We start from the raw sequence: 24,704 nt of genomic DNA on the forward strand, positions 1-24,704 counted from the left end.
TTAGAGTTGTATTGTATATGCATACCTTGACAATAAAATGAATCTTTGATCCTTTAAAGTTCTGGTGGCCCCATGTTTTCCCTGGAGTGGCAGAACAAAAATTAGTAGAGCTGCAGAAATAGAGTTGAATAAGCTGGATGCTCTGACACATTGATCTAAATTGCCTTCTCTGTGCTGCAAACATTCTACATTACCTTTGTATAGGGACTGTATTGATTTTAATAAACACTATTTCAGAACTTGTCCAGAGGCAGAAACCATTCCAAATGATTACAAACAAAATTAGTCTGGCTTTGTAGTTTGGTTCTAACTTTTGACATTATAGTCACTCAGTCATAGAGATTCCTTTCTCCTGTATGCAATGAGGCTCAATTTTGGGGATGCTAGCATTTGCCAAAAATAAACAATTCAGTTCAGGAACTGTAACCATATGGTGTATTGGTACTTATTGACTGGGCACACCACATTCTTTCCAAAGACAGGTCTAAAGCCTTCATAAAACCAGATTAAGTACTTCATGGAAAAGAAAAACATAAGCAACAATTGATTCACCTGGACAATAATCAGTGCATCGTATTTTCAAAAGGATACTTGTAGGACACTTCCAAACTTCAACAAACACCTTTTCCTGCAACTTGAGCATCATCCTTTTATTACCCATCCCTAATTAACCAGACTAACTGCACAGACCTTTTGAAGAATTTAACACTGCATCTAACAATCTAGCATCTAACAAAGAATTCAATAACTTAAAATAAATTATATCTACTCATTTTAACTTGGTAAAAGTTTGCCCTTGACGTTTCAGTTAACCAGTCATAAGCTTCAGTTCACTATCAAAGCCCTACATCAGGAAAGCACAGCAGAGAGTGCTACTACCTCGCTATTTGGGTTGAAGTCTCTTTGATCACGAGGGCGCTCCAGTTTCTCCCAATACCTTAAAGATGGTGTGGTTACATTAACTGGAAGCTGTAAATTACAGTTTAGTACACAGTAAATGTAATCTAGAATCAAAAGGAAGTTGATAAGCATATGTGAGTGAATAACATTGCAGGGGTACAAGGGAGTTCCTCCCCTCCCACTTGATAGACTTCAAAGCTTCTTTATGCGGCGTTAAAAAATATTCTCATTAAGATAACTCTTCTAATGGCAATAAACTGGCATATTTTTAAAAACGCTTCTCCTCGTTGGGGATACCTTCCGCAATAAACAAGGACATTCACCCACGCCCCAGCCTCCTCAGACGTTCTCACGCAGACGCCCACACGCGTACGCGCAAACCAAAAGTCAGCAAGCCCGCGATGCGTCGGCCGTGGACGCGCACGCACAGCCGGGGCTTCCAAACCCGCAAATCGACTCGGGTTTTCGCGGCCGGCGTGATTGACGCAGCCCGTGCTCGTTCTGGCTCCGTGGGTGGTCGCTTTTTTTTGAATAATTAAGTTTTGGTTTTGCGCGTCGCTGGTGCACGCGCTGAGCAGAGGCGGCGGCTCGAAGAAGGGCCTGGGATGGTGATCGGGAAAAGATGGTGTTCGAGGCTCTAGTGGTTGAGGTTCTGAATCGTTTCCTTGGAGATTACGTTGTGAACTTGGACTCCTCGCAGTTGCAGTTAGGAATCTGGGGAGGTAAAGTTCATTTTTAACCCGTTTTATATGCCAAATAAAATGGTCTGGGAGTTCACCTGCGTGAAAAGCTGAGAAGTGATGTGGATCCGGGCTCCCTGAGGTGGGAGTGACCCACCGGGAGCCTGCAGTAAATTGCACCAACCCAAATAATTTTGTTTTTTTTGTGAATAATTGCGTGACGACTGACCATTTCTGAGAAATGCCAACTTTTCTGTAAACAGCATTAATATGTTTCATGTTTTCTGTGAGCTGCGGTTTGTACAGATGACATCCTAACACTGTAGTGTTTCATTTATATTATTTTAAAATTTGGGTGCTGCGTTTGATTAAGTTCTATGTTTTATACTAGTTTTTTAATACCTAGCAAATTGTGTTTTAATGTGTGGCCCGTAGATTTTGTAGCAGCTTCACGATATCTTCATTCCCTTTGATTGTGCTTCCCAGTAAGGGATGTTACTTTCAACATACGTGAATGTGTACTTGATTCCTTAAAAGCGAACGTGGAATTGGGTTCGAGATAGGAAATTATTTTAAAATAGACAAGTGTACATAAACTTTTCATTACAAAAAAACCCCTAAAAGTTCAAATGTGAAGTGTGAAAGACTGATATATGCAGTAATCGGCTGTTATGTAGTTTAACATATCCCATTTTCCCAGTTTTTCAATTGTCTTTAGTTGTGCTTTATTTTCTGTATTGCACAGTGGTTATTGCCATTATTTTCATCGATTGGCCGGTCTTGTAGTGACTCTGCTGTAGATAACTGGAGGTAATTTGAAATTTAAGATTTGCATTTCTTGTCATTGGAGTGGATAATCTGACTAAATTAATTCAAACTAAGACGTGCTCCATCACTGCTTGTGGATGTTTTTTTTATGTCTGGTGAAGACAAGGATTTCTCGTTTGTGTGATTCTACAAACTAGCATTAGAGAAGACTGCAAGGGCATTAAATATAAAGTGCTCTACCATACAGTTACATTTGGAAATTGAATTTTAAAAAACTGCAGGTGAAAATCGTTTTGATAATGGGTCCTATGGTATTTGAGGCAAGTGTATTAGCTGAAGAATTGATTATAATCTACATTATAGATTCAGTATTGATCAAATCATATAACATTTACAGCATCATTTTAAATGCTTGTCCCAAAACTCAACATGGTGGTCCTTGTAAGCTGTTACTAAGTTATCATATACTTAGACTATGCCAGGTATGCTTAAATTCTATGTCACAAACAAGAAAAAATCTGCAGAGTCCTGCCGAAGGGTTTTGGCCCGAAACGTCGTCTGTGCCTTTTTCCGTAGATGCGGCCTGGCCTGCTGAGTTCCTCCAGCATTTTGTGTGTGTTAAATTCTATGTTCCAGGTTATATTAAGTGCCCACAGCAAATGTGGTTTGCACTGATAGAGCATTAGTTTTATCTTATTTTCTAGAGTGGATAGCTCGGGCATCCAGATGCAAAGAAGTCAAATCTGTCGTGTTAACTCTGCACAATGTCCAAAACTCTTTGTGTGTGGGCTGGTGTTGGGGAGTAGGTGTTGGGAAGGGGTTGCAAAATAATTTTATAATGCGTTTAGTTCAGCAAAATAGCCAAAAGCTTTACATTTTACAGGTGCATTATCAAACAAAATTTGGCCAAGTTGCGTAAGATAATGGGAGATTTGATAAGATATCAGAAGGTGGAATTTTGAGGGGGAGTGGGTTAATTCCAGAATTTGAGCTCTGTGTAACTGAAATATTATTTACATTTGGGGATAAAGTCCCGAAATGGAGGTGTAAGACTGAATATAACCATATAAATTGTTATATGGTTATATGATAATGCAGATGTTGGGGACATAGGCATGAAAAGATTTGAAAAGTAGGATGAGAATTTGAAAATCAGTTTGTGCATGATTAGCTGTCAGTGTTGATCAATAAATGCAAGGGTGGTGAATGGACCTGTATGCCTTGAGAAAAGAGAATGGAGTTTGTAATTCAGGTTTGTCATTTACTTTGCTTAGGGTCATGATAGATTGACTCCCTTCCTACATAATTATATATTTGGTATTAAATTGTCAGTTGTTTTTTCTTGTGTTAAACCTATCACTTATGTGGTTGTTGACCATTCTAATGTAGATCATACAACACGCACAAAATGCTGGTGTAACACAGCAGGCCAGGCAGCATCTATAAGGAGAAGCACTGTTGACATTTCGGGCCGAGACCCTTCGTCAGGACTTGGCCTGAAACGTCGACAATGCTTCTCCTTAATAGATGCTGCCTGGCCTGCTGTGTTCCACCAGCATTTTGTGTGTGTTGTTTGAATTTCCAGCATCTGTAGATTTCCTCGTGTTTGCTAATGTAGATCATGTTCACTTGCTATGGCAGTACAATGTGAAATCTCTTTGTAAGTGAGTGATTAACATTTTAATCAATAAATGTACCTGAAGCTCAAATAAAAACTGATTTTATTAATTTACAGCAAAAATAAACAGTGTTCCATATACTTCAGTGCGAATAAATCAGTCTTGTTGAAAATGTCATATCAGCTATGAGAGTTAGTGAAAATGCGAAAAATATTTAAAAGCTGCTTTTCAGCAGTTTGTTTGTCTGTGGAGATAAATGTCATTGGCTAGATTTAATTTTTATGTTTTAGATTCATGTTCATGGATGGCACACTAAGTGGTCAAAGAAAAAGTGGATATGTTGCTTGTACTCTATCGAAATTCATAGATTTTGGAGAAATTCCACCTGATGAGAGAACCATAAATATATCAATATTCAAGGAAAGCAAGAACTGTAGACTAGTAACTTAACAAATATATTTGAAAGATGATTAAATTCATTATTAACGAGGTATACAATCAATAGCTAATGAAAACAAGTAAACCTTATGCATCCTTCACCATCTGTCCATATGCCGCCTTGAAGGATCCTTAGACCTGTATATTGAAATCCCTTTGTTCCTCACTGCACCCTAAAGGCCTACCAAGCCCTTCATAGTCCTCCCGAACTGCATTACTTATACTAAACAAGTTTAAATGGAATGATATTTGTTCTGGCCAACTTGCATATTGATTATTGTCCTGAGTAGCATCAGTAAATGTCCCTGCAAGGATATTAGTCCCTATCCAATTTAGGTGCAATGCAGTCTTGACTAACCAAATGGCCACATCATAATGAAATAGAACTTGTGAAATTAAAAAACGTTACATGCCAGGTTGTGTTGAAACAGGATGTTAAATGGGTAGCAACAAAGAGGAAACAAGATAGAAAGCGAGGTAGTGAGAGAAGACTGGCAAAGAATGAAAAAAGGCCGTAGAATGTTCTATGGATATGTGAGAATGGAAGGAATGTAAGTGGGTGGGTAAAAACAGAAAAATCTGGTGTTGGAGAGAAGGGGTATAGTTTGAACTATGTTTAGAGTACTTGGTAAAGAATTGTGTGAGATGCTGCTGGATTTTCAGTGAAGAAAGATTGAGATCCCAGATGAGCTAAAAGTTGAGTAAATGTAAAAGGCTGGTTGTGCTTGATTGACAAATCACTTGGTCTAAAGGAGATTCATCCTAGGTTGCTGAGGGAGGTATGTGAGGAACTTGCAAAAGCCATAGTCATAATCTTCAGCTATTGATTGCAGTGGTGGAATTACAAATGCCATTATATTCTTGTTCAAAATATTGCTCCTTTCTGGAATGTTCTAGAAACAATAAAGAACAGAAATGCTGCAAACACTCAGGTCAGCCGGTAATTATGAAAAGAGAAGTGGTTAATGTTTCAAGTTACAGGCCGTCTGTCATAACTGGGGGAAAAAGAAGGAGATTGGTGGCATGGTTCGGACAAACAGAATATTTGTGATGTGAAATCATTAAGCAAATTAATGGCAAAATGATAGTGTAGTTATCCTTTGTTATCTTTTGCAAATAAAATGCTCTGATAGTGGGAAAGTCTGATCCAGGACAACTACAGTAGAAGTGCCCAGTTCTGATACACAGCAACAAGATACTCAGATTTGTTAATTTTAGAAAGCCTAAGCTGCAAAATGCTCAGTTGAGATATAAGGTGACATTCTTTAAGTTTGCTTTGGGCCTCCTAGTAGTGCAGGATTTTATAGGTCAGTCTTGAATGGAGAATTGAAGTGGTAAACAACAGACAGCTTGAAGTAACACATACCAAATGCTGGATGAACTCAGCAGGTCTCCACAGACAACTTGGGTGACAATCATGTGGACTGACCACAGATACTCCAACAAGTGATCTTGCAATTTTTGGTTTTACCAGTACAGAATATACATCATTGTGAAGATTCATTGCAGTACACAAGATTGGAAGAAATACAGGTGAATACCGGTAGTTGTTTTGCCTTGATTATTTGTGTACTTGGATGGTGGAAAGGGGGAGAGTGAAAGTATAACTGTTGCACCTCTGTGGTTTTGGAAAGTGCCATAATTCTTGGAGTAGTTGGTAGAGACAGAAGAGAAGACTTTTTCAAAGTTGAGAGAGGTGTTAAGTGGTGAAATATTACTGAAGTGGTGTGAAGAATGTTCTGTTGAATGCAGAGGTTAGTGGATGGGTGAGGACCAGATCAACATTGTAACAGGAGAGGAGGTGAGAGCAGCGATGCAGGGAGTAAATAACTCTGTGGTAGAGGGGAAGCCATGTTCCAGGGAGATAGCGGATTGTTGAGTGATACTTGTGTAGGAAATCCTATTGTCAGAGCAAATACAACAGAGATGAAAGAACTAGGTCATATATGTCAAACTCAAGGCCCGCGGGCCAAATCCGGCCCACGGTGGAATTATCTTTGGCCCGCGAGGTAATATCTAATTACTATTAAAGCTGGCCCCAGTAATCGAAGCGCCTATGGCGTATGATATGGCTAATGCTGAGTTTATTCAGGTACCAGGTTTTCAGGGTTTTTAGTGTTTATTCGGCAGTCTTCTTCATAAGAAACGGAATTTGTAAAGTGAAGCACTTTGTAGTTATAGCAGAGACTGAGACACATGAGAGCAGGCTGAAAAAACGGAGGCAACGAAAGCTGCGTTCGCACGCATCCGACTGATCCAGCCCGCATGAAGCTGCATTTTGCTTAATCCGGCCCGTGACCTAAAATGAGTTTGACACCCCTGAACTAGGTGAATGGAATGTTTAAGGATGTAAGAGGGGAGGAGGATTGTATAATCTGAATAGCTATGGAAGCTTGTGGATTTCTAATGATTATTTGTGTCTTGACCATCCCCTCAGATGAAGATGGACAAATCCAGAAAAGGAAGAATTAGAAATGGACAATGTGAACGCAAGTACAGGGTGGAAATTAATGGCGAAAGTCATGAAATTTTCAAATTCTGTATGAATGTTAGAAATAGCACTAATGCAATCATTAATGTTCTAGAATAAGAGTTGAGGGAGGTGTGAAATAAAGATTGCTTGATGCTTTCAACAAATGTTGGAACAAATGATGCTTCCCATGCATGTTCCCATAGTTGCATCTTTTTAATCTAGAGGAAACAAATAGAGTTCAAGTGGAAGTTGTTCTATGTGGACAAGATTCAGCCAGGCAAATGAGTGTGTCGGTGTAGAATTAATTGGGCTTCTGTTCAGTAAAGAAACTGAGGCCCTTGGATTTCCTGATTTTGGATTATACATCCACATTAAAGATTACTTGGTTGGAACTTGGAAACTGAAAACTTTTGAAGCAGTGGATGGCATTTGAGAGCTAAATGTGAAGGAAGTAAACTAGGAGAGAAAGGTATAATCAAGGAACAAAGAAATAAGCTTAGTGGGGTAAGAACAGGTTGAAATAGATTTGAAACACAAAATGCTGGCAGAACTCAGCAGGCCAGACAGCATCTATGGGAGGAGGTAGTGATGATGTTTTGGGCCGAAACCCTTCATCAGGAGATGGTCCTGAAATAGATTTGCTTGGACAGCCTTGCTTGTGGCTTTTGGGCAGAAATTAAAAGCAGGTTGTGAAAGGGTCAGAGTCTTACAAGGTAGAAAGTTTTGAAGGGAATTTGAATTGTGGGAGACAATGGCCTGATGTTCAGTGGCATGGTATGATGACAGAAGGAGGTATAAGGATGAGGTCAGAGAAGAGATAGAAAAATTGAGAGAGTCCTGTTAATATTTTTGATCTTTGACATCTTTTAAAAAAGGGAGAAATTTCCTTTTTTAGCTTTGAATTAGCAGAGAATGGAACAGTACTGTGGCTACCTAGCATAAATTGTGGATTCCACAATATTGGGAGAACAGTGGCTTGAGAAACACCTAGATAGTTTGACATAATAGTGATTGTGGGAAGGGTAAAATTTTAATTGACATGGGTTGTGCTATTTTTCTCTGGTGATCGGATCTCAGACCAAAGATATGTCATCATATCTCCCTCTTGACTGTGACCACTCCATCAAGCATCAGTTGTTATCTCCCACACAAACCTCTGCATTACTCTAGTCTACCCTTCCTGACTACCTTCTTCGCATCTTGTGACACTTCCTCAAGTAACCACTGGAGATTGAAACTTTTATCTTTTCCCTTTCCCCACATACAGTTATTTGAACAGTGTTTCCAGGTGAAGCAGCAATTAACTTGCACTTCAAATCTAATGTACTGCATTTGGTATTTGCATTGTGACCACCTCCACCTTAGAGAAACCAAACACTGATCTGGAGATTACTTTGTAAGACTTGTCTGCAGGATCAGCCCTGAGCTGATTGTTGCATGCCACTTCAATTCTCCATACCAACCCACACTGACCTTTCCATCTGTGGCCACCTTACTACTACTATTGAAACACAACAGGAGCTTGGAGAATGACAGCTCGTCTTTTGTGTCATCACCTTGCAAACTTATAAAATTTTTATCTAATTCTCTAATGTTGTGTAACTCACTTTGTATCAAATCTGGATATTTCTGCTGAAATTATCAATCTGTAATATCAGCTTATTTTTTATTTTTCCATTAGAAGAGCCAGAACTGCTGGGAGTGTCCCAGAGCTTTTTGCCAATCTGTTTTCTCACCGTCTTCCCTGTCATTTTATCCTTTTAATCACACTCTCTCAAGCTTGAGCTGTGTCTCCTTTCATAAGACATAGGAGCAGAATTAGGTCATTCAGCCCATCATTACTGCTCTGCCATTTCTTCATAGCTGATTTATTATTTCTATCAACCCCATTCTCCTGCCTTCTTCCAGTAACCTTTGATGCCCTTTCTAATCAAGAACCTATCATCCTGTGCTGTAAATATACCCAGTGTCTTGTGTTATGATCCTGGCCCCCTCCTTTGTGAGAATCGCCAGAGCCCTAGTGAAGGGGGGGGGGGGGTCAGTGACCCAAGAGAAGAGAGAGATACGTGCAGTGTCTCTCATTTCACGGCGAGGCAAATCTGGCGACTGTGGTCATTGTCTCGTGGAGACACCTTTGTGAATTGGGAACTGTACTAAGTGTATACCCTCCGGGCAACGTGGGTGGAGAGATGGAGAGAGATTGCATCATCCCAACCTGATTGACATCTGAGACCCCGTGAGTTCAGATAAAAGAGGAGTTGTAAAGACGGCCTCCCAGATGCACCAGAAGACACGCTAGAAATCCTGCGACAGCGTTTGATAGCGACAGCCGGTGGTGGGGTTCGTGTGCGTCTTTTCCTTGCCTGGGATTGGCGACCTCACCACGAAAGAACGGCTTAGCTACAGGGGAGGCCACAAGTGAGCGTCCATTCCCCAACGAGTCTCCAACGAATCGAACTCCTAAAGGTTGGAAAACCCCGCCGGGTAACTGTTTCATTTAATCTCTATCTCTCTCTCTTTAACAAAGTGCACCAACGCGACACCACAAAAGGCGGCAGCTGGTGGAACTGCAGTGAGCGCAAGAGGCTTTCAGATATACAGCGGACAATATATACATTACCCCTAGACAACGATAGAGTTTATTTCTTATTGGTTGTTACTATACCTGCGCTTTAGATTGAGTATTGACGACTTATGGTGTCTGAATGTTTGTATTAACCTTACTTTTGTGCCCCTTTATAAATAAAAACGTTTGAAAATAGTACCATCAGACTTCAGTGGACCTCTTTATCTTTGCTGGTAAGTGATCCAGTTACGGGATACATAACAACGTGGGAGCCTCGTCTCGAGATTTGAAACCAAAATTGGGAGGGCAGTGAATTGGGTTTGTAAGTCAAAATAAATAAATAAATTTGGATCTGGTACGCGGGTAGCCAGACGGGAAACCAGCAAAGATGGACGTGGATGAATTTATGAAAAACCCGACTGTAGAGGCGCTAGAGGCGGCCACCAAATCAGACTTGTTAAATTTGGCGAAGGGATTGGACCTCGCAGAAGTGAGGTCGTTCATGAAAAAGCGGGAGGTGCGAGGGGCCATAACTCGGTATTACATTGGGAAGAAAGTGTTCGAAGCTGGGGTCTTGGAAAATATCCCTGAAAAAATACCAGCGAGTGGAATGGATCAGCTAGAGTTGGAGAAATTAAGGTTGGAACATGAATTTAAAATGAAGCAGCTGGAAGCGGCTGAGAGAGAGAAAGAACGGGCTGAGAGAGAGAAAGAAAGGGACCAGGAGCTCCAACTAAAGGAGTTAGAGGTGGAAAAAGAGCGGGACCAAGCTGAAAAGCAAAGACAGCATGAAATTCAGCTAAAAGAGCTAGAAGTAGCCGAGAACGAGAGGGAACGAGCTGAAAAGCAAAGAGTATGAGGAGAGACGAGAACAGAGGGAGCATGACTTGGAGATGGAGAAGTTAAAGAAAGAGCGAAGAGATCTAGGGTTAGATCGAGAGGAGAGGTTTAATGTTAGTCGGGAGTTGAGGGTAGTACCTCCATTCGAAGAGTCGGATGTTGATAGTTATTTCTTGCTTTTTGAAAAGGTGGCAGTAAATCAACAGTGGCCCAAAGAGCAGTGGGTGGCGTTGTTACAAAGTGTGTTAAAGGGGAAGGCACAACGAGCATATGCGGCCTTGGCCGTCGAGGAAGGGGAAGCGGAGAATTATGCCAAAGTAAACGAGGCCAGAGTTACGAGCTAGTACCTGAAGCGTATAGACAAAGGTTCAGAAATTTATGGAAAGGGTGGAATCAAACGTATACCGAGCTAGCCTATGAAAAGGGTGTGCTCTTGGACCGTTGGTGCACCGCGGAACAGGTGGATGGGGATTATGGGCGTATCAGGGAGTTATTTCTGATTGAGGAATTAAAAGGGTGTGTTCCGGAGGAGATCCGGATGTATTTGAATGAGAAGGCGAATAAGTCCATCTCAGAAATTGCTAGGTTCGCAGATGAATATGCCCTAACCCACAGGATAAAGATTTCCTCGCCAAAAGGTTACCCGAGAGACCGTCGGAACGGTAGGGAAAGTCCGCCGGCTGAGGCAGAGGTCCCACCGGGAGCTAGTGGTAAGGTTGAGGGGGAAAGGCCAAGCGGCCCGAGATTTCCGGGCTTGACCTGTTTTAATTGCGGGAAGGGAGGACATATTGCCTCTAGGTGCTTTGCTCCAAGAAAGGAGCCAGAAAAAGGGAGAGCAGCGGTCCCTATCGGGTGTACCGTGGTAATCAGTAAATCGACGAGAGAGCCCCGGGTAGACAGAGTACGAGAAGGGTCAGAGACTTGGCTGTCACCCGGAACCGTGTCCGTGAAGGGGGGAGACCCACCCATTCCCGTCCGAATCTGGCGAGACACCGGGGCGGAGCTGTCGTTGATCCGCCGTGAGATACTAGATTTCGGTCGGAGAAGGGGAATGGTCGCCGTGAAGGGGATAGGTACAAGAATAGAAATGGTGCCCCTACATCAGGTAATTATGGATTGTGAGCTGGTATGTGGACCAGTCGAAATAGGGGTGCCATCAGAATTCCCGAGAACTGATGCGGACGTCCTCCTCGGAAATGATTTAGCCGGGGGGCAGGTTTGGACACGGCTCAAACAGCCTGTGAGGATTGTAGCCCCGCCCCTCGCATCTCCAGTCTGTACCACAGGCACGAGCATTCGCAGCCTGTCGAGAAAGGCAGCTGAGACAGCGAGCAGTTTAAATCTGGCCAGTATTGATTTGGCCGAGACGGTCCTACCGACCCTGTACCACGAGGGTTCTGAGGGTGGTAAACCGAAGAGTAGTAAAGTGAAAGGGGTTAGGGGAGAGGAGCGAGATCTTCCCTTAGCGAAGAGAAAGGTCCTAGAGGTAGGAAATAAAGAGGAGAAACGGAACCAACTGTTAAAAGGTCCAGAGTTGGACATGGATGATCTGTCAGGGGTGGCAGCCCTGTTTGAAGAAGTTGAGAGTTATCAAGGTGTTCCCGATAATGAGATGAAGGCAGTCCTAGATGAAAAGGATGCCATTACCTTGGAGAGGTCTGCTGGGTTGGCAAACGAGGTTGTTTCAGCCCGCGGGGTTGAGTTTACTCCGGAAGGGAGTTGCCCAGAGAGGAACTGGGAGGATCAGGGGAAGTTAGAATTTGAAAAGGGTACGGGTATTGAAAGCCTGGAAGAGGCAGTTGTCCCGTTAGAGTGTGTCCAAGATGTGGATGCACGTGGTACTGAACCTAGTAATGGAGCTCAGAAAAGGTCTGAGGTATTTGATTCAGTTGAAAAGGAATGCAGTCCCTGTGGGTCAGATGGACTGGGTTCAGTGAAGACAGGGTTAACCCTGGTAATTGGGGGAAGGGAGGGTTCCCAGGTGTTGGTACACGAAGGGGTGGTGAACCTTAAAGTGGAACTCGACCATGCGGGGATAAACCTTATTATTGAAGGGAACGGGAAGTTTGTAGTTCCCAAATCGAATGAAGAAAATTTAAAGTTTAGATTGGTGTCAGAAGAAGCAACCAAGCTACAGAAACGAGGGCTTGGTAACGCGGTGCCTGCGCATCGATTACAGGTTGATTTGGAATGTAAAGGTGCCCCACACGCTGTTGTTATTCAAGAGAGCGCTGTGAAAAGGCCGAAATTTAAATGTGGCCTGAGGGAAAGGTTCGAACTGAAACCCATCAGCCTGCATGGTCTTGACGAAAGGGTTAGCTACCTGTGTAACATTAAAGATTTGGGTGGAAATTCCCACTATGATTTAAGTTTGGGACACGGTGTTGAGAGAATAACCCTTATGGAACGGAAAGGCGGGAGAGTACCTCGCCAAATTACCCAGGTCCCCCACGTAGGAACTCACCGGAAAAGAGGTGACGGCTAATGGGGGCGCCATTTTTAAATAGAAAAACCGGCTGTACGGGATTTTGACAAAGCATGTGAATAACAAAGACAACCCCCTTGGAACCCTGCCTGTTGAAATCTGATGCTACCAGCCTTTAGTCAGGGACAAGATGTTACCATATTAAAGGAAGTGACACTGTAATCGTTAACTGTTTAGACGCTGAAAAATGTATGACGGTACAGCTCTGTAGTTAAAAGAAAAGCTTTTGTACTATGTTAAATCCTAAAACTCTGTAAGACTCTGTACCACTCCATTTTAACCGCTGGTAAAAACGTTTTTAAGAGGGGAGGTGTTATGATCCCAGCCCCCTCCTTTGTGAGAATCGCCAGAGCCCTAGTGAAGGGGGGGTCAGTGACCCAAGAGGAGAGAGATACGTGCGGTGTCTCTCGTTTCACGGCGAGGCAAATCTGGCGACTGTGGTCATTGTCTCGTGGAGACACCTTTGTGAATTGGGAACTGTACTACGTGTATACCCTCCGGGCAACGTGGGTGGAGAGATGGAGAGAGATTGCATCATCCCAACCTGATTGACATCTGAGACCCCGTGAGTTCAGATAAAAGAGGGGTTGTAAAGACGGCCCCCCAGACGCACCAGAAGACACGCTAGAAATCCTGTGACAGCGTTTAATAGCGACAGCCGGTAGTGGGGTTCGTGTGCGTCTTTTCCGTGATTGGGATTGGCGACCTCACCACGAAAGAACGGCTTAGCTACAGGGGAGGCCACAAGTGAGTGTCCATTCCCCAACGAGTCTCCGACGAATCGAACTCCTAAAGGTTGGAAAACCCAGCCGGGTAGCTGTTTCATTTAATCTCTATCTCTCTCTCTTTAACAAAGTGCACCAACGCGACACCACAAAAGACGGCAGCTGGTGGAACTGCAGTGAACGCAAGAGACTTTCAGATATACAGCAGACAATATATACATTACCCCTAGACAACGATAGAGCTTATTTCTTATTGGTTATTACTATACCTGCGCTTTAGATTGAGTATTGATGACTTATGGTGTCTGAATGTTTGTATTAACCTTACTTTTGTGCCCCTTTATAAATAAAAACGTTTGAAAATGGTACCATCAGACTTCAGCGGACCTCTCTATCTTTGCTGGTAAGTGATCCAGTTACGGGATACGTAACACTTGGCCTCCACAACTATCTGTAGAAATTAATTTTACAGATTCACCACTCTCTGATTTGGAAAAAAAAATCTTTCTGATCTTTGTTCTAAAGGGACACTCCGGTATTTTGAGACTGCTTCCTCTAGTCTTGGACTCCTCTGCTATATGAAACATCCTCTCCATGTCCGCACTTTCTATGCCTCTCAGTGTTCAGCAGGTTTTAATGAGATCCCCTTTATTCTTTTAAACTTGTTCCATAGAGACATACTAATTTGCTGAATTTTTGTAGCATTTTATTTATTTTTTTATTTTGAGTCTCTAGCATCTGCAGACGTTTGCTTTTCATTTACCTGGACAAGTGTGTACAGGCAGTCCCCAGGTTACGTACGAGTTCTGTTCCTGAGTCCGTCTTTAAGTCGGATTTGTACGTAAGTCGGAACAAGTACATCCGGTATTATTTAGCGTCAGTCAAACGTTTGTCTTAGTATATAGTATATATTTTACCTTTCTATGCATATAAAACACTTAAGAAATGTATGTATTCCAATAATTAAACCACTGCGTTGCTTAGTAATAATTGTAGCTTTCATCGGGGCAGGGCGTTTCACATGTTCCATTATTCTCACTTTATTCGTTATCCTTTAAAATTGTTCCGATCTGTACCGACTGTAGCCTAACGCTTTTCCAATGACCGATGGCATTACACTTCTTTCCAAACGCTTTATTATTTTCACTTTATTTTCAATTGCAATCGCTTCCCGTCAATGGAACAGAAACACTGTGGGCAGCGTGTCCTGAGCTGCACCGCTGGGTCCTAAGTACCACAGCACTAAATTTTCCGGGTGCTAAACTGCACCACACTGAGTCAGGTTAAATGGGACAAGCAGGGGCTGTGCTGGGTTTGGGTATTTGATCCTCCACAATATTCCGCGTGGGAATTTAAACTGGAAGTGGCAGTTTTTTTTTACGAGGTGAAGTTGCGAGCTCGACATCAACCCGGCATGGATGGTACAGGAGTCACTGGATCGACATCAACCCGGCATGGGAGTGGTCTATCACTAAATCGAACACGGGAACCTCCATTCTCTAGCTTGGTGCTGATCTGACTGCACCACCAGCCGACCAGAACGGGGGGAGGGGCGGCGGGTGTCAGGGTGAATCTTACTAAGAACAATTTAAGCCAAATACAAAGTTAAACATTCAACACAGTGACAATGGCAACGACTTAAAATGGCAGACGGCGTCGCGATCCGACTTAAAATGTGCGGACGGCGTTCTCCTTCCTCGGTTCGTAAGTACGAGTTGTCCGTAAGTCGGATGTTCGTAACTCGGGGACTGCCTGTATTGATTATAGAAATCCAGCAGATCTGTTTAAGGCAAATCATGCCTGACAAATTTGATAGATTTCTGGTAATGCAGTAGTGTTCACGAGATAATTGCAGTTGGTAATGTGGACTTACAAAAGGCATTTGATAAAGTACCACACTATCCTAAGTTTGTTATCAAGATTGGAGGGCATGAAATAAAATACATATCTGGGATAGAAAATAGATAAAAAGCAGGAAACAATGGTAGAGTTTTTTTTCGAATTGCAATGGCATGTAAAGTGTTTTCGCTCAGGACTGTACTAACATTGTTGCATTTACCAAAATATTACTGTTGTGAATGGGTGTATAGGTCACTTTTTCCAGATATGCAGATGAATAACAGTTGAGGATGCAAATCTGAATAGGTTAGGCATTAAGTTAACAGCAATAAACATAAGGCTAATAAAATGGATAGGTATAGTAAGTGTCATGAAATGCAGTGCTCTAACTGAATAAAAATATACTGTAGAGAGCATAGACTTTGCGGTGTATGTCCACAATTTTCTAATAGCAGCAGTGCAGGTTGAGAAAGTAGTTTATGATGCATACAAGATCCTGGACTCTATCAATTGGGAAACAGAATGCAAGAGCATGAAAGTTGCAAGTAATCTCTATAATGCATTTGTTTGACCACAACAGAATTATTGTGACTACTTATAAATTACACACTTTTGGAAAAATAAGACTGTGGAGAGAATATAGAGATTTATTGGGGGAAAATACAGGTTGTGGAAGCAAATTCAACTGTATTCAAAATTGATAAATAGAAATATAGAACATAGAATAGTACAGCGCAGTACAGGCCCTTCGGCCCACAATGTTGTGCCGACCCTTAAACCTTGCCTGCCATATAACCCCCCCCCCACCTTAAATTCCTCCATATACCTGTCTAGTAGTCTCTTAAATTTCACTAGTGTATCTGCTTCCACCACTGACTCAGGCAGTGCATTCCATGCACGAACCACTCTCTGAGTAAAAAAAAATGTTCCTCTAAAATCCCCCTTGAACTTCCCACCCCTTACCTGAAAGCCATGTCCTCTTGTATTGAGCAGTGGTGCCCTGGGAAAGAGGTTCTGGCTGTCCACTCTGTCTATTCCTCTTAATATCTTGTATACCTCTATCATGTCTCCTCTCATGCTCCTTCTCTCCAAAGAGTAAAGCCCTAGCTCCCTTAATCTCTGATCGTAATGCATACTCTAAACCAGGCAGCATCCCGCTAAATCTCCTCTGTACCCTTTCCAACGCTTCCACATCCTTCTTATAGTGAGGCGACCAGAACTGGACACAGTGCTCCAAGTGTGGCCTAACCTTGCGACTCTTAAACTCTGTCCCTCGATTTATGAAAGCTAACACCCCATAAGCTTTCTGAACTACCTTATCTACCTGTGAGGCAACATTAAGGGATCTGTGGACCAGCTCCCTCTGCTCCTCCACACTATCAAGTATCCTGCCATTTACTTTGTACTCTGCCTTGGAGTTTGTCCTTCCAAAGTGTACCACCTCACACTTCTCTGGGTTGAACTCCATCTGCCACTTCTCAGCCCACTTCTGCATCTTATCAATGTCTCTCTGCAATCGTCAACAATCCTTTACACTATCCACAACTCCACCAACCTTTGTGTCATCTGCAAACCTGCCAATATAGAAAACATACAGCACAATGCAGGGCCTTCAGCCCACAATGCTGTGCCAAACAGGTACTTGCTTTAGAAATTACCTAGAGTTACCCATAGCCCTCTATTTTTCTGAGCTCCATGTACCTATCCAGGATTCTCTTAAAGGACCTTATCGTATCCGCTTCCACCACCGTCGCTGGCAGCCCATTCCATGCACTCGCTGTTCTCTGCGTTTATTTAAAAAAAAACAACTTACCCCTGACATCTCCTCGGTACCTACTTCCAAGCACCATAAAGCTGTGCCCTTAGATCACCTTACAATCTAAAGATTTTAAAAAATTCTTTACAGGGTTTTGGGATGGAGTAGGACTATTTGGATCACTTCTGCATAAAGTTGATATCGATGAGCTGAATGGTCTCCATTCATTTTGAAATAAGTCTGTGATAGTTCTGGAGTATTTGTCACCTGACTCAAAAGTACTTTTATCATCTACAAATAACAAATTGAGAGATTACTACTCTTTGATAAGTACACTTCCAACACTGCTGCAGAAAACTTGATGCTATTGTACATAAAATAGTTTGCTTGATAATTATCATAGTAATAGACTTAACATTCATTCCTGTATTAGCTTACAGTGTTTTCTGTGTATTATCTCTAAGGTGTACTGTAGTAGTTCAGCTTTCTTTGAAAAAGGTAACTTTGTCACCTTGAAGATCATGGGCAACTGGCACTTTGACTGCCACCTTTAATACCTGCATCATTTCACCATGAAATGGATTTTCATTTCTTTCACATTAAAATTCTTATTCTTACTGTCCTAACCGCAGGATTGGAGTTTTTCAGAAAGCAGCTTATCACCAACTTTTTAAGGGCTGTTAAGTGTGGGCAGTAGATGTTATTCCTGTCACCAATGTCCATTTCCTACTTATATATAAATGTGAGGATTGGTGAGGGGCAATAAATTTGAAGTGTACTGAACTGGTAAGGAGTACAGAAGGTTGCCTGATCTTTGTATTGATACAGTTTTATTAAGTGGAGTTGAAGTACCATACTCAAAACTGAAGTGATGTGAAGGATTGACTGGAATTTGGTTGACCCTGTGAATTGCCAATACTGATGGGAATTCATCTGATCCAATAATTAAACATGTGCTTTCTTTGTGGGATATGTGGAGCAGTGCTTGATTCAGTCCTACTTCGGTTACCTCATTCATCCCTTTTCTTTCTGATGACTGTATTGGTGCAGCTTTGTGCTGTCATGCAGAACTCGGATTTCACAAATACAGCTCCCACCCTGCTCTCATATCTAGCTAGTCCATCTGACTCTTTTTCTTGATTACTATTTGTGTTTCAAGGATAGATTAGCAACTAATATTTATTATAAGCCCACATGATCTAGAACTATTTGAGTAACAGCTCTTCTCTATCTCCATTCCATTCTCCCAATTTCTTTTGCTCTGCAGTGGTTTCCTTTTTGCCATAATTAACTAAGCTTTCAATGTTGTTTGTTCTTGCACCTCCTCCCTACAGAGGGTTGCCTCCTATCCTACCAGCTTCCACATTTCAAAATGGATCATCCTTAATTACCTTCATGATTCTAATACAGATATTTTGGAGGGAGTCTTGGCTTCACTTCTCCATCTCCATCAACAATAATTCCCTTTCTTCTGGCATTTCTCCCATGCAACTACAGGAGATGCAACATCTGCCCCTTTATCTTTTCCCAACCTCACCATTCAGGGATTCAAACAATCATTTCAGGTGAAGTTGAAATCGCTGTGCTTCCACTCTACATTGGAACCATCAAACAGAATGAGTGATTGCTCTGTTCAATCCACATGGGTGATTAGAAGTATTTGGTTGCTCATTGCTTTAATTCTCCATCTTACTCCCACTTTGACTTTTGGTTTGGCTTTTTATATTGCGCTTTGTTATAACAGCATAAACTCAAGGAATAATGTCTGGCACTCAGGATTATTTAGTTCAACAATTTTAGATAACTCACTCTTCCAGGTTATGTCTGAACTGGATGATTAACCTGTAGCATTCAGTCAGTTTATTTTTTTCCAGATTGTCCTTTCAGCATTATCTTTTATTTTAGATTAAAGTTGATTACTGTGTTCTTTTTCTCAGTTCTGGAATTGCTTTTCTTAGATCAGTTCTAATCTGGACAAACTATATGCAATAAACAAGACTTGACTGCCCTCTCTCAGCAGGTACTACCACTACTGGAATCACAATCTGCCTTGGTCTTTACCCTAGCTCAGGCATTTTCTGTGATCTCTGCATTCCTGCTCTCCTACAATAAAGATGGTGACCCATTGTGAAGTGCTGCAAGCTACTTGCATCAAGGACTTCTACCACCTAGGCCACGCTCTCTTCTTGCTACAGCCATCAGGAGAAAGCTACAGGAGCTTCAGGAACCACACCACCAAGTTCAGGAACAGTTATTACCCCTCAACCATCAGGTTCTCGAACCAGTTGGGGATAACTTTACTTGCCCCATCACTGAGCTGTTCCCACAACCTATGGACTCACTTTCAAGAGTTCTTCATCTCATGTTCTTGATATTTATTGCTTATTTATTATTTTTTTCTTTGTATTTGCACAGTTGTCTTTCTCCCATTGGTTGTTTGTCTGTCATGGAGTGTGGTCCTTCATTGATTCTACTATGTTTCTTGGATTTACCTGAGTACACCCACAAGAAAACTGATCTCAGGGATGTACATGATGACATATGTATTTTGATAATACATTTACTTTGAATTTTAAAGATATAGACAATTCCCATGTTGTGGGGTGGTTGCATTCCTAGAAAATTGTCCATATCTTCCATAATGTATTGCCACATCACCTGTGTGTCAAGAAGTGTGAGCTGAAAAATAATAATGTTCTGTTGATTTGTTTACATTTTTACACAAATTCTGTGAACAAATTTTATTCTATATTTCAAATATTTGGGCAATGATTTGTGAATTCTGTAAGGTCAACCTTCAGCGACCATAACATTTGTTTCTTGTGCTTGTCTCCTAACATTCTTTTCCCCTAATTTTGATGACAAGTTGTCAACTTGTATCACCAACTTGCCTTTCTATATGCTGTCAGACTTGCTGATATTTCCAGAGTTTTTCTGAATTGTGAAATGTTCATGTTTTTCATCTAATGCAAGACGCAGCAACAACCGGTTGCTCCAAGACTTCTTGCCATAATAAAATGACCCAAATTGTTTTACATTGCTAGGGCAAATAAGTTTTAAAAATAGTTTGAAGAATGCCTTGGAGTGCAGCTGCCAGGATTAAATGAAGAAATATGGATGTACATTGAAGAAGCATAAGATTTGAAGTTGGAAAGATGTGAAGTTTACAGAAATAGCAATAAAAGAATGTTAAAAATGGAGCATTTCTATATAAGAATCTGTTGTAAATAAAGCAAGTAGAAGATTGAATTCTCATGCTAGACAACTGTAGTATAAAGTGCCTGAAATAGGAGTATTAGGTGAGCTTACATAATCGCAGTACATGCATGATGTAGATCTTCAAACTAATAGTTGGATGATGTAAAAATAAATATTTGAATAATGTTCAAATTACTAAAGGGTAATTTTCCCCCCTTTTGTCCTCTAAAGACTGGATTAGAATATTAGTTATACTTGGCTGTCTAAGGGGTCACCAGGGAGCAGAAGGATATTTTCAAGTTGCAGGAAGTCTTTATGTACTAAAGGAATCACATCCAAAGAGTAATGTACTCTAGAAGAGGCACAATTTCCCACTGTAATGACCCCAGCCCCCTCCTTTGTGAGAATCGCAAGAGAGAGAGAGAAGCCTTACGGTTTGGAATGTGGTCTGGCCTCTCAGCCAGACAAAAGCCACGGACATGGCCATTGTCTTGGGAGACACCTTTGTGGAATAAGGGACTGGACTACGTGCAAACCCCCAGGGCAATGTGGGCTGGGTGATGGGGGAAAGATTGCCTCACCCCCACCCTGATTGACATCTACAACCCTGCCAGTCCAGATAAAAGGTGGGCTGCCAAGGCGGGGCCTCAGACGCACCAAAGAGACACTAGGAAGACACGATAGCGCTTCCCGTCAGAGCGGGAAGCCATTTTGAAGGAAGCCACGTGCGTTAGATTCCGGATCGGGAGTCTGTGGCTGAAACCAAAGGAAAACCGTTTTAACTAACAACAGGGATTTGCTTCGCAAAGACGAAGGGCAAGTGTTCCTTCTCTCTCTCTCCAACACGTGAAATGCCAGCGGTTCCCAAAACGGGAAAGCCTGCAGATTTTGAGTGACTCTTATATTCCATTGGACTCAGTATTATCCCCTAGACAACGATAGAGCTTATTTCTGATTGATTATTACTATACCTGTGCTTTAGATTGAGTTTTGACGACGTATATGATCTGAATGTTTTGTATTAACCATACGTTTGTGCCCCTTTATAAATTAAAAAACGTTTGAAAATAGTACCATCAGACTTCAGTGGACCTCTCTATCTTTGCTGGTAAGTCACCTGGTTACGGGGAACGTAACACCACAGAGAATTACAAAAGGAAAGATCAGTGTACATCATATTGCAGGGAGTATTAGTCATTCTGTTGAAGTGACAATGCATAAAGTTATGAGATTCAGTGCTTTCTGGCTAATTGGGACACTTCGGGACCAGTACACTTTTGGCCCAATTAAGCAACTGCCCTAATTAGCCAAAGTTTCATGGAAGAAGTTTAAAAAAGACAAACTACTGTTTAATTGAGTACCAATGTATGTATGTAAATGAAATACAGAATAAATTGGAACACTATGATTACTACTACAGAACTATAAAACTATTACAGTAGTTCCAAATAGTTATCAACGGTGAAATTTAATCCAGTGTACTTTCCACTGTAAATGAACAAAATCAATGCAGCGTGAAGAGCATTCTAACTGGTTCCATCATTGATATGAAAGGACTACTACACAGAATCAGAAAAAGCTGCAGAAAGTTGTAAACTCAGCCAGGTCGATCATGCATCCAGCGCTAAAATAACGACACGGAGTTGGTAAACTGTAGTTAAAGAAGATTTTATTCGAACTTCACAGCCTCGCTTTAAAGCCTCCCTGATCCTGCCCTCCCCAGGCGCGGATGCTGTAGGAGGCACGTATTCACAGTCCCCCGCGGGCTTTTCCCTTTGTTGGTGAAGCAGACCTGGCACCCTTTTGGGACTGGTCTTTGTGCTAGCGTGCTGGCTATTTGTGAGCCGGTTCGAGTGCGCTGGGAAGTGGGTCGCCACATAACCCCCCCCCCCCCCCCCCCCCCAGAACCGGCGATACACCCCCCAATGTCCACAGTCTGGGCCGGACCCTGTTTGGGAGGTCGGCCACTGCGCCGCGGTGCCGGAAACTCGACCAGTTGCGCCAAGTTTACATGGGCTGGTTTGAGTCGGTCCACCGTGAAAACCTCCTCTCTCCCCCCAACGTCCAGCATGAACGTGGACCTGTTGTTCCTGAGCACCGTAAATGGCCCCTCGTAGGGCCGTTGCAGCGGTGGCCGATGCCCGCCCCTTCGTACAAACACAAACTTACAGTTCTGCAGGTCTTTGGGTACGCAGGTCGGGTTCTGCCCATGCTGCGAAGTGGTTATGGGGGCCAGGTTGCCGAACCTCTCGCGTAGTCTGCCCAGGACTGCTGCGGGTTCTGCCTCGTGCCCCCTTGGGGCTGGTATGAATTCCCCGGGGACGACCAGGGGTGCGCCGTACACCAACTCGGCGGACGAGGCGTGCAGATCGTCTTTGGGCGCCGGGCGGATGCCAAGCAGGACCCAGGGAAGCTCGTCCACCCAGTTAACTCCTCTCAGGCGGGCCATGAGAGCCGACTTTAGGTGACGGTGGAAACGCTCCACCAGGCCATTCGACTGTGGGTGGTAGGCAGTGGTGTGGTGCAGCTGTGTCCCCAAAAGGCTGGCCATAGCTGACCACAGGCCGGAGGTGAACTGGGCGCCTCTGTCGGAGGTAATGTGGGCTGGTACACCAAAGCGGGACACCCAGGTGGCGATCAGTGCTGGGGCGCAAGATTCCGAGGTGGTGTCGGTGAGCGGGATCGCCTCTGGCCATCTTGTGAACCGGTCCACGATAGTCAGGAGGTGCCGCGCTCCGTGTGACACTGGCAGGGAGCCCACGATATCCACATGAATGTGGTCGAAACACCAGTGGGTGGGGTGGAACTGCTGTGGCAGAGCTTTGGTGTGCCGCTGCACCTTGGCCGTCTGGCAGTGCATGCACGTTCTGGCCCATTCACTGACTTGCTTGCGGAGTCCATGCCAAATGAACCTGCTGGAGACCATCCGGACGGTTGTCCTGATGGAGGGGTGCGCTAAGTTATGAACGGAGTCGAAAACGCGTCGCCGCCAAGGTGTCGGGACGACGGGATGGGGCTGGCCTGTGGCAACGTCACAGAGTAGGGTCCTTTCACCTGGGCCTACGGGGAGGTCCTGGAGCTGCAAACTGGAGACTGCGGTTCTGTAACTGGGGATCTCCTCGTCTGCCTGCTGTGCCTCCGCTAGCGCCTCAAAGTCTACCCCTTGGGAAAGGGCATGAATGTTAGGGCGAGAGAGCGCGTCCGCCATGACATTGTCCTTACCTGAGACGTGCCGGACGTCCGTCGTGTATTCAGAGACGTAGGACAGGTGGTGCTGCTGGCGGGACGACCAGGGATCGGACACCTTCGTGAACGTAAAGGTAAGCGGCTTGTGGTCCATGAACGCGGTGAAGGGCCTACCTTCTAAGAAGTACCTGAAATGCTGGATTGCCAGGTATAGCAAAGAGCTGGTTGTGGATTTCAGAAAGGGTAAGACGAAGGAACACAAACCAATCCTCATAGAGGGATCAGAAGTGGAGAGAGTGATAAATTTCAAGTTCCTGGTGGTCAATATCTCTGAGGACCTAATCTGGTCCCAATATATTGATGCAACTATAAAGAACGCAAGATAGCAGCTATATTTCATTAGGACTCAACAGTTCCCGTTTGAAAGACCTGTATTTGAGCTCGGGTGGTCGCAGGTGTTTGCTGAAAAACGCCAGGGGTTGCCAGCGACCTGCGATGAGTTGCTCCAGTACCCCACCGACTGCCGTGTTAGATGCGTCCACTGTGAGGGCGCTCTCCTTCTTGGCGTTCCACAGTGTTACGTACCCCGTAACTGGGTCACTCACCAGCAAAGATAGAGAGGTCCGTTGAAGTCTGGTGGTACTATTTTTAACAGTATTTATTGATAAAAATACACAAAAATAACATCGATGCAAACATACAGATAATATACGTCGTCAATACTAAATCTAAAAGCGCAGGTATAATAATAATCAATAAGAAATAAGCTCTATCGTTGTCTGGGGGATAATGTATTGTCCGATGGAAATATAAAAGTCACTCAAGTTCATTCAAGCTGCAGCTTTTGGTTGGAGAGAGAGACGGATTAAAACTTGCCCATTCCTTTTATGATGTCAATCCTTCGAGAGTCGTTGGGGCTGATTTCTCCTTTGTTGTTAGCTAAAGCCGTTCTTCCTGTGGCAAGGCCCACCAATTCCGAGGCAAATGGAAAAGGACGCTCGTGGCTTTCCACCGGCTTTCGCTATTACGCTGTTACAGGATTTCTAGTGTTTCTTCTGGTGCGTCTGAGGGGCTGTTCCCTCAGACCCTCTTTTATCCTGACTCACAGAGTCTCAGATGTCAATCAGGGTGGAAGGATGCCTCCCCTCAACCAGTCCACTTTTGGTCATTCCCTGAGGGCTTCAAATAAATAGCTCCGTACTCAATACACAATTCCGTCTCCAAGAGACAA

General features: G+C 43.2%; 1 protein-coding gene across 4 annotated transcripts in view; it reads left to right on the forward strand.

The window, feature by feature from the left end:
• The first annotated feature begins 1,471 nt into the window (after positions 1-1,471).
• The window catches only part of vps13a (vacuolar protein sorting 13 homolog A), a 345,233-nt gene continuing 322,000 nt past the window's right edge, over positions 1,472-24,704 (forward strand). For all 4 annotated transcript variants that reach the window (XR_012101939.1, XM_073070330.1, XM_073070344.1 and 1 more), the window contains exon 1: positions 1,472-1,622. Coding sequence is in view for 3 of the 4 variants with exons in the window: in XM_073070330.1 (XP_072926431.1) it covers positions 1,523-1,622 (100 nt within the window). In the remaining variant the exon portion in view is untranslated. The remainder of the gene's footprint in view (positions 1,623-24,704) is intronic.

The sequence above is a fragment of the Hemitrygon akajei genome, chromosome 2 (assembly GCF_048418815.1).
Source record: "Hemitrygon akajei chromosome 2, sHemAka1.3, whole genome shotgun sequence".
Taxonomy (NCBI): domain Eukaryota; kingdom Metazoa; phylum Chordata; class Chondrichthyes; order Myliobatiformes; family Dasyatidae; genus Hemitrygon; species Hemitrygon akajei.